Genomic DNA, 14256 nt, shown 5'->3' on the forward strand with positions numbered 1-14256 from the left:
TCCTAGCGCAGCGTTCAGCTGTCGCTAGCGCAAGCGTTGGAGCGAAAGCGCAAATACGCCGCCACGCACCCGCATGCACAAGCTTTAAACGTGCACATTGCCAAATTAATCAGCCTGGAGATGCTGCCGTACAGGCTTGTGGAAATGGAGGCTTTCGAAAACATGATGGCAGCGGCGGTCCGGCGCTACTCAGTCCCCAGTCGCCACTATTTTTCCCGGTGTGCCGTCCCAGCCCCACACCAGCACGTCTCCCGCAACATAAATCGTGCCCTCATCAACGCGGTTACTGCGAAGGCCCACTTAACCACGGACACGGGGACAAGTACTGGCGGGCAGTGACACTATATCTCCCTGATGGCACATTGGGTGAATTTAGTGGAGGCTGGGACCGAGTCAGAGCCTAAGACCGCTCACATCCTACCCACACCCAGAATAGCGGGTCCTACCTTGGTGCTGGTATCTGCAGCGGTCTATGCCACCTCCTCTAATCCCTACCCCTCCTCCTCCTCCTATGCAACCTCTACCTCTCAATTAAGAAGTGTGAGCAGCATGTCACCAGCAGTCGGTGTGGCACGGCGCGGCAGCACAGCGGTGGGCAAGCGTCAGCAAGCCGTGCTGAAACTACTCAGCTTAGGTGACAAGAGACACACGGCCCCCCGAACTGCTGCAGGGTTTGACACAGCAGACCAACCTCTGACTTTCGCCGCTGAGCCTCCAACCGTCTGCTACATCTGCTACCGTCTGCCTAAACGTCTGCTACATAAATGTTATAGGGGTCTGCGTATACTTCTACTACAGAAATGTTACTGGGGTATGCCTATACTTCTACTACAGAAATGGTACTGGGGTCTGCCTAAACTTCTGCTACATAAATGTTACAGGGGTCTGCCTATACTTCTGCCACATAAATGTTACAGGGGTCTGCCTATACTCCTGCTACAGAAATGTTTCAGGGGTCTGCGAATACTTCTGCTACATAAGTGTTACTGGGGTCTGCCTATACTTTTGCCACATAAATGTTACAGGGGTCTGCTTATACTTCTGCTACAGAAATGTTACTGGGGTCTGCCCATACTGTTACTACAGAAATGTTACTGGGGTCTGCCTATACTTCTGCTACAGAAATGTTACTGGAGTCTGCCTATACTGTTTCTACAGAAATGTTACTGAGGTCTGCCTATACTGTTACTACAGAAATGTTACAGGGGTCTGCCTATGCTTCTACTACAGAAATTGTACTAGGGTCTGCCCATACTGCTGCTACAAAAATGTTACAGGGGTCTGCCTATACTGCTGCTATATAAATGTTACAGGGGTCTGCCTATTCTTTTGCTACAGAAATGTTACAGGGGTCTGCTTATACTGCTGCTACATAAATGTTACAGGGGTCTGCCTATACTTCTGCTACAGAAATGTTACAGGGGTCTGCCTATACTTCTGCTACAGAAATATTCCAGTGGTCTGCCTATAATCTTAAATATTCCAGTGGTCTGCTACATAAATGTTACAGGGGTCTGCCCATACTGCTGCTACAGAAATGTTACTGGGGTCTGCCTATACTTCTGCTACAGAAATGGTACTGGGTCTGCCTAAACTGCTGCTACAGAAATGTTACTGGGGTCTGCCTATACTGCTGCTACAGAAATGTCACAGGGGTATGCCTATACTGCTGCTACAGAAATGTTACAGGGGTCTGCCTATACTTCTGCCACATAAATGTTACAGGGGTCTGCCTATACTCCTGCTACAGAAATGTTTCAGGGGTCTGCGAATACTTCTGCTACATAAGTGTTACTGGGGTCTGCCTATACTTTTGCCACATAAATGTTACAGGGGTCTGCTTATACTTCTGCTACAGAAATGTTACTGGGGTCTGCCCATACTGTTACTACAGAAATGTTACTGGGGTCTGCCTATACGTCTGCTACAGAAGTGTTACTGGGGTCTGCCTATACTTCTGCTACAGAAATGGTACTGGGTCTGCCTAAACTGCTGCTACAGAAATGTTACTGGGGTCTGCCTATACTGCTGCTACAGAAATGTCACAGGGGTATGCCTATACTGCTGCTACAGAAATGTTACAGGGGTCTGCCTATACTTCTGCCACAGAAATGTTGCAGGGATCTGTCTATACTGTTACTACAGAAATGCTCCTGGGGTCAGCCTATACTTTTACTACAGAAATGTTACTGGGGTCTGTCTATACGTTTACTACAGAAATGTTACAGGGGTCTGCCTATACTTGTCCTACAGAAATGTTACTGGGATCTGTTTATACCATTGCTACAGGAATGTTACAGGGGTCTGTCTATACTATAGGTGCACTAAGTCTTCCCATCGCGGTGTTCTACCTATCTGGCACAAATAATACAGTGACTGACTACAGAGATGTTTGTTACTCGAGACGAACACCACGCGGTACTCGAGTCAATTGCGTTTCCTTCCCTGTATGTTTAGTGCCATTTTCTAGCCAAAAAACATGCGGGGAAGGCATTACCACTTCCTGCAGTAGTGAATGGCTGGCGAGATCAGGTGACCGCCAAGTACTAAAACTGGTCCCACCCGCGGCTCGCCTCAGACGCATGCTGGCAGTGGTTAGGGAAAGTGCTGAGGCTTATACAGGGAAAGTGTTAGAGTAGGATCCAGTCTTCAAGAACCCCAGTGGTCCTTCTTAGTGCTCTCTACTAGTGTGCATTACTGTTGTGGCTGGCTGGGAGCAGTAGTGCATCAATTTTGTTTTTTTTTAAAACATATATCCCTCTGCAGAGCTTTAGAGCTATAGCAGCTCTCTTTCTTCACTAAGTAGTATGCAAATATTTCCTGGGCCACTCCAGATCATTGCAGCTTTACCATTATATGTGTGCAGTGCCTTAGACAGACGGCTCACTCTCATCGCTAAATAGTACGCAAATATTTCCTGGCCCACTGCAGAACAGCATTTCACAAATGCCATTCTATGTGTTGGGTGAAGTATCTGCAGTTATCAGCACTATCCACTGGCTGTATAGCTTTCTGCCCCTGGGCAGAGCGTCGCACAATACCCTTTCCTTGGGTGTGGTGTAGTTGCTGCAGTTATTAGCAATGTTCACTGCCTGTATTGCTTACTGCCCCTGGGCAGAGCATCGACAACACCCTTTCCTTGGTTGTGGTGAAGTTCCCCCTGTTATTCGCACTGTTCACTGGCTGTATAGCTTTCTGCCCCTGGGCAGAACGTCGCACAATACCCTTCCCTTGGGTGCAGTTAAGTTGCCGCATTACCAGCACTATCCACTGCCTTTTTATTTTTATCCAACTGCATACAGCCTCTCTATTATATACAAGTCTCTGTGAGCGGTAAATGACCCCTCCGAATCAGCGCTAGACAGCGGTTTAATTTTTTCCTGTCACAGCATAGAGCATCCGGTATCTACACGTGTCTGTGTGCGGTAATTAGCCACAGTTCTCAGTGCTATATGGTGGGGTAATTTATTTTGTCCCTGCTCTATCCTTAATCCGACATGATGAGGAATAGGGGTAAGAGTCGAGGACGTGGACGCGGCCACGTACGTCCAAGTAAGAGTGTCTGCGGTGGCCGAGGTCCTGGGCAGGGTGCATCACAGCCAGCTGCTAAGGGATTAGGAGAACACCAAGTCCTTATGCTCCCCAGCTTCCTATCACAATTTGCGGGCTCGCGTGGTAGACCTTTATTACAAAAAGAGCAGTGCAAGCAGGTCCTGTTATGGATGGCGGATATTACATCGAGCAATGTATCAAACCCCCAGTCTCCTACACAGTCTACTACTCCCGGCCTAGGGACTGCAACTCTGAATCCTCTGGCTGCTCCTCCTTCCTCGCAGCCTCATAACTCCAGGAAAATGACAGATTCTGAGCAGGCAAACTCCCAGGAACTGTTTTCAGGTCCCTGCCCAGAGTGGGAAAAAACGGTTCCTCTCTCACCTGAGAAGCTGGTCGTGACCAATACCCAACCTTTGGAAAGTTCCTGGAGTCTTGGTGATGAAGCGGGGGTGCCAAAACACAGCAGTGAGCAAGCGTCAGCAAGCCGTGCTGAAACTAATCAGCTTAGGTGACAAGAGCCACATGGCTTTTGCCACTGAGCCCCCAACCAAACATGGTTGTGTGTGACAACGGCCGTAACCTGGTGGCAGCTCTGCAGCCTGGCAGCCTCACACATATGCCATGCCTGGCACACGTCTTCATTCTGGTGGTTCAGCGGTTTCTGAAAAACTATGCCCACTTGTCTGACCTGCTTGGCAAGGTGCGCCGCGTCTGTGCACATTTCCACAAGTCCACCCTGAATGCTGCCACCCTCAGGACACTGCAACGTCGCTTTCAGCTGCCAGAGCAATGCTGTGCAATGTGCCCACGCACTGGAATTCTATGCTGCACATGTTGGCCAGGCTGTATGAGCAGCATAGAACAATTGTGGAATACCAGCAACAACATGGGCGGCGGAGTGGTAGTCAGCCTCCGCAGTTCTTTACAGAGGAGTGCGCATTTATGGCCGACATCTGCCAGGTCCTAGGAAACTTTGAGGAGTCTACCCAAATGGTGAGCGGCGATGCGGGCATCATTAGTGTTACCATCCCGCTGCTTTGCCTGCTAAGAAGTTCGCTGCTTAGCATAAAGGCCAACGCTTTGCGGTTAGAAGAGGAGATGGGGGATGACAGTATGTCGCTTGATAGCCAGACCACCCTCACGTCTATATCTCAGCGGGTTTTGGAGGAGGACGAGGAGGAGGACGGGGAGGGCGAGGAAGAGGAGGAGGAGGAGGGAGAGAGACTGCTGTCCACACTGCAGAGGGTACCCATGCTACACCCTTCAAATTTGTTCAGCGTGTATGGGCAGAGGAGGATCATGAAAGTCATCCTCCTATTGAGGTTTGTGATGTGTTGCATACTGGGACTCTGGCACACATGGCTGACATTATATTAGGCTGCCTTTCCCGTGACCCATGCATTAGACGCATTCCTGCCAACATGGATTACTGGGTGTACACCTTTATAAGGAGAGCCTTTCCACTCTAATTCCCGAAGAGGAAAGGGGTACGAGAGTGATGCAATACCACAGGGCCCTGGTGGAAAAAGTGATGCTAAAGTTCCCATCTGACAGCACTAGTGGCAGAAGACACAGTTCAGAGGGTCAAGTAGCAGGCAAGCAGCGGGGATCAGGCAGCATGTCCAGCGCAGGCAGCGGTACACTCTCCAAGGCCTTTGCCAGTTTTATGGCTCCCCATCAAGACTGTGTCACCACTCTCCTGTCAAGACTAAGTCAGAGGGAGCACTGTAAAAAGATGGTGAGGGAGTACATAGCCGACCGTACCAATGTCCTCAGTGATGCCTCTGCTCCATACAACTATAGGGTGTCAAAGCTTGACACGTGGCACGAACTTTCACTGTATGCCCTGGAGGTGCTGGCCTGCCCTGCCGCTAGTGTGTTGTCAGAGAGGGTGTTTAGTGCTGCTGGGGGGATCATCACGGATAAGCGTACCCGCCTGTCAACTGACAACGCCGACATGAACAAAGGCTGGATTTCCCCTGTCTTCTCTTCTCCACTAGTGGAAAGCAGCGAATCCTAAAGAATCTTTTCGCTGCAACAGGAAATAAATGCATCCTCTATCACCCCAAAAAGGGGAGAATTAGCTTTTTGTATGCCTTTTGGAAATTATTACTCCTCGTCGTCCTCCTCCTCCTAAAACAGCATGTCATCACGCTGAACTGCCAATTTCTATGCGGCCAAAAATGCTCTGTTTTATCAGTTTTTAAAGTTTTAAAGTTAAGCAAACCAATTTTTGCAGAGGGCTGCCTCCTGGCTCTGTTACAAATTAACCAATAACGAGCTATATCTTCAAAAAAATGTTTGTTGGTTTCACCTGCCCTCGTCGTTCAGCAATTTTTCACGGGTACACTTGTACTCTTGGTACACCAATTTTTCAGGCCATTGCCAATACTGTTAGCAAACTAATTTTTCCAGGCTTCGCCTACACTCTTGGTAGGCAAATTTTTACAGGTGTTCGCCTATTCTATTAGTACATCAATGTTACTGGGGTTCGCCTATACTCTTGCTACAGAAATGTTACAGGGGTTTGCGTATACTTTTGCTACAGTAATGTTACTGGGGTCCGCCTATACTATTGCTACAGAAATGTTACAGGGGTCCGCCTATACAGTTTCTTCTGAATGGTTTGAGGGGTTCGCCTATATTCTTGCTACAGAAATGTTACAGAGGTCTGCCTATGCTGTGGGTGCACAAAGACTTCCCATCGCTGTTTTTTACCTATCTATCTCAAATGCACTGACTTGTGCAGAAATGTGGGCCAAGGCCGAGGTTCTTGGTGGGATGAAACTCTGCCATATTTGGGCACTTTGATTTCTTCCTGTGTAATACCATCTTTGTGCACCCACAGCATTGGCGAGCCCAAGGAACTCAAAGACTTCCCATTGCGGTGTTGAGCTATCTGACACCTACACAGAATGAAGTGTGTGGGGACACATGGATTTCCCATAGCTATGTAACTCACCGCACATTGGGTCACACAAGGTGAAGGCTGGGACCAAACCTGACCCAGGGCCCGCTCATGTACTTTCCACACAGACTATTGCGGGTCCTACCTCGGTCATAGTTTCTCTGCCTTATTATTCTACCTCTTCCTGCTTGGGATCTGGGGATCAGCACTGGGCAACATGTATTTTCTCTCATGTTACCACAGTTATCTGAGACACTGGTTTGGGCCTAACAAAAGAAGCGTTACTGCATTAATGAGACGTTAACAGCTGCACTAGGATCCGAGTCCGCTTTAAGCCCACAATTACTGAGTGTGGGAGCCGAGGAAAATGTCCTTGGTGGGGTGAAACTGCTTTGTTTGGGCGGTCTGATTTCTTTATGTGTAATACATTCCTTGGGTCCCATGGGCTCACGATTGCTGTGGGTGCAAAAAGACTTCCCATTGCTTTGTTTTATGTGTATAGCACAAGCAAACTGACTGACTAGTGCAGAAATGTGGGCCGAGGCCCTTGGCAGGATGAAACTCTGCCATGTTTGGGCACTTTGATGTCCTCATGTGTAATACCATGTTTGAATTCCTTGGGCTCGCCTATGCTGTGGGTGCACAAAGACTTCCCATCGCAGTGTTTTACCATTCTGGCACAAATACACTGACTGACTAGGGCAGAAATGTGGGCCGGGGCTGAGGTCTTTGACGAGGTAAAACTCTCAAAGACTTCCCATAGCGGTTTTGAGCTATCTGACACCTACACAGAATGAATTGTGTGGGGACAAATGGATTTCCCATTGCTATGTAGCTCGGGGCACCTTGGGTCACACAAGGTGGAGGCTGGGACCGAGCCTGACCCTGGGCCTGCTCACGTGCTTCCCACACAGAGTATTGCTGCATTCTGGAGATGTGTAGAAGTGCTGGCACCTGAGTCCCCTTTATGTCCACGTTTACGGCTTCTGACAATTTTGTGCCGGAGGTGGCACGGGATTGGAATGATGATTGTACCTCAATTTAACATCACTTCTCAACAGCATTGTGGGCTATCGCCCAAACTTTCAATGAAGGTCGTTGCCTGTCCCTGCCAACCCTCTGCAGTGTGTGCCTCTGGTTCCTTCTTATCCAGTACGCACTTATAAATAGACATGAGGGTGGTGTGGCTATGAAGTGAGCATGTGGCATGAGGGCAGCTGAAACTTTTGGGTGCGCTGTGGGCGCAGGGTCATGCGGGGGGAGGGGGGTTGGACAGCAATGCCAGCATGTAACCCAGGAGAAGAGGCAGCGGTGTCACCCGCAGGCGGTGATTGTCCTTGGTTGCAGGTAGTGTGGTGCTTAGCTAAGATGTGCCAGCACGTGTACCTTGGTAATGAGGGTTTGTCCCAAGTAAATTGTTGGAGAGTTGACGCCAGACTCTTGCCCTCATTTTGGCTTAATAATGGGACCTGGGAGCCTCAGATGCAGCCATGCATGCTGTCCCTGCCCTTTCCGATCCGTTTCTGTGGTGTTTCCATGACTTTCTGATGTTTTCTGGTGTTTGACAAGTCATCAGCTATGCGGAGCATCGGTCCCATACAAAAAAGCTTGAGTCCTCCATAGACTTCAATGGGGTTCGTTACTCAAAATGAGCTCTCTAACATTACGAAAAGTTCGACTTGAGCAACGAGCACCCAAGCATTTCGGTGCTCGCTCATCTCTAGTGCCAACAGATTCGCTGCCTCCCCGATCCTTAGTGAGGGTATGTTCAGTTCTTTTAAAAATCTATTTTCCTATATTTATTGTCTAAGGCTGGTTGGGCTGTTCCTTCTTATAGATTATAAAGTTTAGTATAATAGGTTTTAAAGACTGAAGCTATATCCTGTGTGGATGTAATTTTTCCCCTCTTTCTTTCCTAATTTCCTTAATAGAATTTTTTTCTCTCACCTTTTTTAGGAGCGAGGACATTAGTTTACCATCCTTGTCTCTGTGCTCATAAATCCTATGTTTGTATAGAATGTGTGATCTAGTATGCTTCTTATCCAACATGTATTTGAGTTGGTCTCTGAAGGAGTTGAGCTCAAGTTGTACTTTTTCTAGTGCTGAGAGCTTTCTCTTCTGCTCCAATACTGCTATCCGTGCTACTATATCATCAATTTCTTTTTGGTTTTGATTTTTGAGCCTATTGAAATAAAGAGGCCTCTCACACATGCTTTGTGTGGTTCCCATATGATGGGGGAATTTGTGTTATCTCCAGAATTAATTTAGAAGAATTTTATTAATCCCTTGTTATTTCCAGCCGACTCTCTTTCCCCCTCAACACAGACTCATATAGACACCATCTCCACTCACCCAGATTGTTTGGTCTGGAGACACTGCTACAATGAATAAGACAACACCCCAACATAAGAAATTCCCCTTTAAATGGCCCAAAGAAAGCATCCTGTACTTTGGTGTTATTCTAATATCTATTCCTTCGCTCCTCTTCAAAGCAAACTACTACCCTCATCTGCAAAAGGTACAACACTAGCTACAACACATAAACATCACCTTCTTTTCTTGGTTTGGAAGAAAAAACTTCATATCCACCTATTTTCTACCCTATAATTTATATACTTTACACACAGTTCCAATAGAGATCCCTGCTCACTTCTTCAGCAGCCTTCATGGGTTATTTAGGAGGATCATCTTGGATAAACAAAAACAAACCTAGCATTTTTCCACTTAACACAAAAAAGGCCACAGGCAGGTTTCGGCCTTCCGAACATGCTCCTATATTATAAAGCAATTTTCATTGCTAGGTGGTTTACTTTGGTTGGCCACAGACTGGAATCACACACATCTAATTTGAGATGCATTTAGACACAAAGATAATAGCTTTTGAGCGATTATTTTTGCATAAACTACTACTTGGTACTAATGCCTATTAGGCCTCATTCACACGGACGCCACGGCATCACTGCGATAAAATCGCAGCGATATCACATCGCTGGTCCGTGCAATTTTGCTGCGAATTATCGCGGTTATACCGCGACCTTGTAGCGCTACAAAGTTGCATGTGGTGCTACAAAGTCATGCGATTTTGTAGTACCACATGCAAGGTTTTTCAGGGGAGGCATAGAACATGTTGAATTTATATAAACATATCTTTTAATGTTCTGTACTATTCATTAGGATATTAGTAGCTCTGCCCCTCTCACATCTTCTACCTACTATACACAATGTCTAAATAAATCTAACAAGACAAAGCAGATAACAGGAATTAATCCGATGTGTACAGTATGTCTACAGTATTCTCATGTAGAAGTTCAGAGATATTATATTATCTACACTATATCGCACGCTTATACACTACTTTGTGTACAGCTTTCTTAATGTCCTTATTTCTCAGACTGTATATAATGGGGTTGACCAGAGGAGTAAGCACAGTATATAGCAGTGATAGGATTTTACTCATGGTGACCGTTTGGCCTTTTGTTGGTACAACATAAACACAGAACAGCGTCCAGTAGAATATGGAGACCACAATGAGGTGGGAGCTGCAGGTGGAGAAGGCTTTCTGTCTACCGGAGATGGATGGGATCCTTAAGATTGCTAAAACAATATATGTATAAGACATTACAATGATTGCAGTTGGAATGAGGATGATTGGAATGCCTATTAAATAAATTTCCAAATGAACAATGGAGGTGTCGGAACAGGCAAGTTCTAGTAAGGGAACCATGTCACAGAATAAATGGTCAATGGTATTTGGTCCACAAAAAATTAGCTTTGCTGTTGATATAATCTCAATGATAACTATGGAAAATGCAAACAACCAACACATAGCGCCCAGTATCACACAACGGGAAATTGTCATTATAGAAGCATAATGGAGGGGATTACAGATGGCCACATATCTGTCATAAGACATAAGAGAGAGAAGAAGACATTCAGATGTGTCTGCAACACCGAAAAAACAGAACTGCGCAAAACAACCAATAAAAGTGATGGTTCCCCCATTATTCAGTAGGATGTGGAGCAAGTTGGGGACAATATTAGTTGTTAATAAGATGTCACTGATGGACAGTTGTGAGATGAAGTAGTACATTGGAGTGTGGAGGGTCTTGCTGGTGGACACCAGGGTGATGATCAGAAGGTTCCCACATATTGTCCCACAGTAAACCACCAGGAAAACACAGAATAAGAAATGTCTCAAACCTTGACTGACTTGAAATCCTAAGAGAAAAAATTCTGTGACCGCAGTCAGATTGTTCTCCTGTGTGTGAAACAACAGTTTTGTGGCACTAAGCAAAAAGAACACCAAATTTATTTTTTGCCTTATTATTAGGAGTTAGGTCTAAATAAATGTTTTTGGCTTCCTTATTATAGTACATTTATATAATATACTTTAAAGGGCTTTTCCAGACAAAAAAAGCTCATTAATAGTTCATTGACTGGGGTCCAATGTTCGGGATGATCAGCTCATTGGCTGCTGTCTGTCAGCACCACCAATAAACAGGATACACAAATGTGCTGGTAACACATGGAATTAAAGAAGACGTAGAAGATTCCACACAGATTACTTTAACCCCTTTAACACCACAAGAAGTAAGGTTACATCATGGCAGCGTGGTACTTAACGCACAAGGATGTAACCTTACGTCATGGGGATGACGCAGGATCAGAAGTGAGCCCACACCATCCAGCAGCAGGAGCCAACTGTTACTGATAGCCTGCTTCCTGCTGCAACAGTGGGTGGTGCATGTGGACAGCGACCCCTGCTGATAACCCCCTGCATGTAAAGGGTTCATAGAGGGAGCGAGTCATCGGACCCCTACGATGTAATTGTGAAGGTCCGACTGGTTGCCATGGCAGTAGGACACCGGATACAGGCATCTTGACTTGCCTCTGCCTATGATTGCTATTACAAGTGATGAGGCATTACAGTATATAAGTTCTGCAATGCCTTGCCATAGCAATCATAGCTGCTATGGATCAGGTCCCCTTCAGGGACATAAAAAGTGTAAAAAAAATGTACAAAAAATACAAAAAAAAAAAACTTTTTTGCTCATTTTCTGCTATTTGTATGAAAAAACATTTAAGAAAAAACCTCACATATATAGTGTCTGTAATAACGTGTACTATAATTTGAGCACACTAATTATCCTGTGCAGCAAAAACCATAAAAAAACAAAAGCAAAATGCTTATTTTATTCACTTTATCTCCAAAAAAGAACAATAAAAGCGATCAAAAAAGCCATATGTACCCAACATTGTAACATTAACCCTTTCCAATCCACTGTCTGACCTCTGAAAACATTATGATTTAAGGCTGTACAGCTCCGATGTTGGAAGACGTCCGTCAGGGTTCTGTTACTGTATATTGCCAGACGCTCTGCTGTCGGAGCCTATCCAACGTGTCACCTCATGCAGTACTGGCTTTAGCCAGCAGATAGCGCTGTTGTACAATGGCAGAAAAAGAGTAAGCCCCCTAGGAAAACCAGGATACAAATTGGATTGGAAAGGGTTAAAAACTACCGCTTGTGACAGAAAAAAACAAACCCTCACAGAGCTCTGTCCATGGAAAAATGAAAAAGTAATACGACCTTGAATGCAACAATGCACAAATAATTATAATTTTTTTAAAAATGGGGTTTATTGCACAAAAGTGGAAAACCTGAAAAAATTATGATTTTGGTTTTGTACTAATTGTACAGATCCACAGAAAACATGTATTGCGTCATTTAGGCTTTATTCATACCAGCGTTTTTTCGTGGCAATTTCGCTGCGATGAAACATTGACCGAGAATCACGACCATCTGATGCATTGGCTTCCAGGGTACGGAGTTTAGCACACAAGCTTCTGCCCTGCCCCGACCCCTCTCTTTGCCATCAGTTGGCAATGATAGTGTGTCGACATATATTAGTGCCCTGTAGTATAAATAGATATAATGAATGTCACTCACCTTGTATACGGTAAGGCTCCTGTGTAGGAATCCCACCGGTACCTTGTGTCCTGGTTTGCGTATCAATCACACCCTCGGTCCTCTATCCAGTTTCGGAGAGACGTCTCGGAGGTTAAAACTCTCTGGTATCCTAGAGCTTACAGACAAACAATAGAAAAAGCAAATAGGAAAAAGAATTCCCCATGAACCCCATATGGTCATAGAGAATAAGGTATTCGTAGAATATATGTTCTCCCCTATCCCAATTTAATGAAAACGGTGACTACATGGTGTTTTGCATGAGTTAACGATGTGACCCTAACTACGGACACAATGAGATTTATGAATGAAGTGTGAATAGAACGCACGTAGCGTTCCATGTAAATTAATCAGGTGACCAACGTCACATATTAGACGGAAAACCTGCCCATTGCAGTGACGTCAGATTGACCATCTGGGCATCCAAGGTGGGAACTTTGACTGTAAGTTACCCTTTTGACGTGCATGTTTGACATTTTATTTATGCTTGAAAAAGGTGCTGTGTAGCGCCGAAACGCGTTGCATTTGTAAATGTAATAAAATAAGGTTTTATAACCATCAGACCAATTTGAGTCTTGAAAATACCCTCTGCCCCGGAGCACGGAGCTTTTTCCTATTTGCTTTTTCTTTCAGATGGCAAGGGGCGGAAAGGGGGAGGAAAGGGGCCTGATGGTATCCCGGGCTATGGCATATATACACTGCAGGCCCGGCCATCTGAATGGGCGTTAAAAGCCCCGTGTTCACGTGATTTTCGGCCAGCTCCTTGGCAGCGCCCGTGTGAAGAAGCCCTTATGCTGTGTGATTGACGCTGTAAAAAAAATAAAAATTAAAAAACAATGGCAAAATTGATGTATTTTCCCTCCCTGCTCTAAAAAAAAATACAAGTTTACAATACACTGCATACACCAAATAAATGGTACCAATAAAAACTATAGTTCACCATGCAAAATACAAGCCCTTATATGGCCGTGTTGACGAAAAAATACAAAAGTTATGGCTCCTCAAAAGTGGAAATGAGAATCCCCCAAAAATCGTTGCGTCCTTAAGCCCAAAATATTCTTAGGAAAGGAAAAAAGTTCCTCCACGCTCGTCGGGTACGAGTGAATAATTCCAGAGTTATAGAATCAATACATCTTTATTAATCGCAATGCGTTTCAGCATGAAAACAACCACCTTTGTCGAGCTCATTACATATCAAATCTATTGGTCTTATTTATAGTGAAAGGACACTTGCATGATTCTAGTCACGATGGATGCTAGTAAATCATTTGATGACGTAACCTCTGGGGGTATGTGTCAAGGAAAACGTGTTCATCTTTAGTTGGACGTGGACTGAAGCGCAAGATGCGTTCCAAATTTACTATCAATGAGAAAGCTATTGCGCAATCATTTGTTATTGTTCACTGAAAGCGATGGGAACCAATATTCATTCATACAAAGTAGGTGAATAGAATAGTGACTTAGTGTCCCTTCTAGTAATACTGGCATAAAACAATCATCTCAAATCATGATGATCTTTTAAAACTTTAGTCTCACACGGTCTTAACGAACAACTAGAAAAAATATAGCTACAGGAATAATAATAAAATAAGAATAACAGAGAATTAAAGTTAAATAATCAAGATATTATCAGTTTTATGAGGATTTATGATGTTTTAGTTTTTTCATAACATTGTACAATAAAAAAAAATATTTGTGGATAAAACAGGATTTAAGTTAATTCTGAAGTAAAAGATCATTATGATTTCAGATGATTGCATTCTCTAGCTGGGAAGTCTTTTATTCTGCTGACAGAGAGAACTAAAGAAGCAGGGCTGTGAAGTGTCT

The 14256-nt window shown here is 44.8% G+C and overlaps 1 protein-coding gene across 1 annotated transcript in view; it reads right to left on the bottom strand.

Annotated features, from left to right (window-relative positions):
* Positions 1-3893: 3893 nt before the first annotated feature.
* The window catches only part of LOC136610415 (olfactory receptor 6N1-like), a 43608-nt gene continuing 33245 nt past the window's right edge, over positions 3894-14256 (bottom strand). The window contains exons 2-3 of the mRNA XM_066589646.1: positions 9814-10721; positions 3894-3927 (exon numbers count right to left, since the gene is read on the bottom strand). Coding sequence (XP_066445743.1) covers positions 3894-3927; positions 9814-10721 — 942 coding nt within the window. The remainder of the gene's footprint in view (positions 3928-9813; positions 10722-14256) is intronic.

The sequence above is a fragment of the Eleutherodactylus coqui genome, chromosome 2 (assembly GCF_035609145.1).
Source record: "Eleutherodactylus coqui strain aEleCoq1 chromosome 2, aEleCoq1.hap1, whole genome shotgun sequence".
Taxonomy (NCBI): Eukaryota; Metazoa; Chordata; class Amphibia; order Anura; family Eleutherodactylidae; genus Eleutherodactylus; species Eleutherodactylus coqui.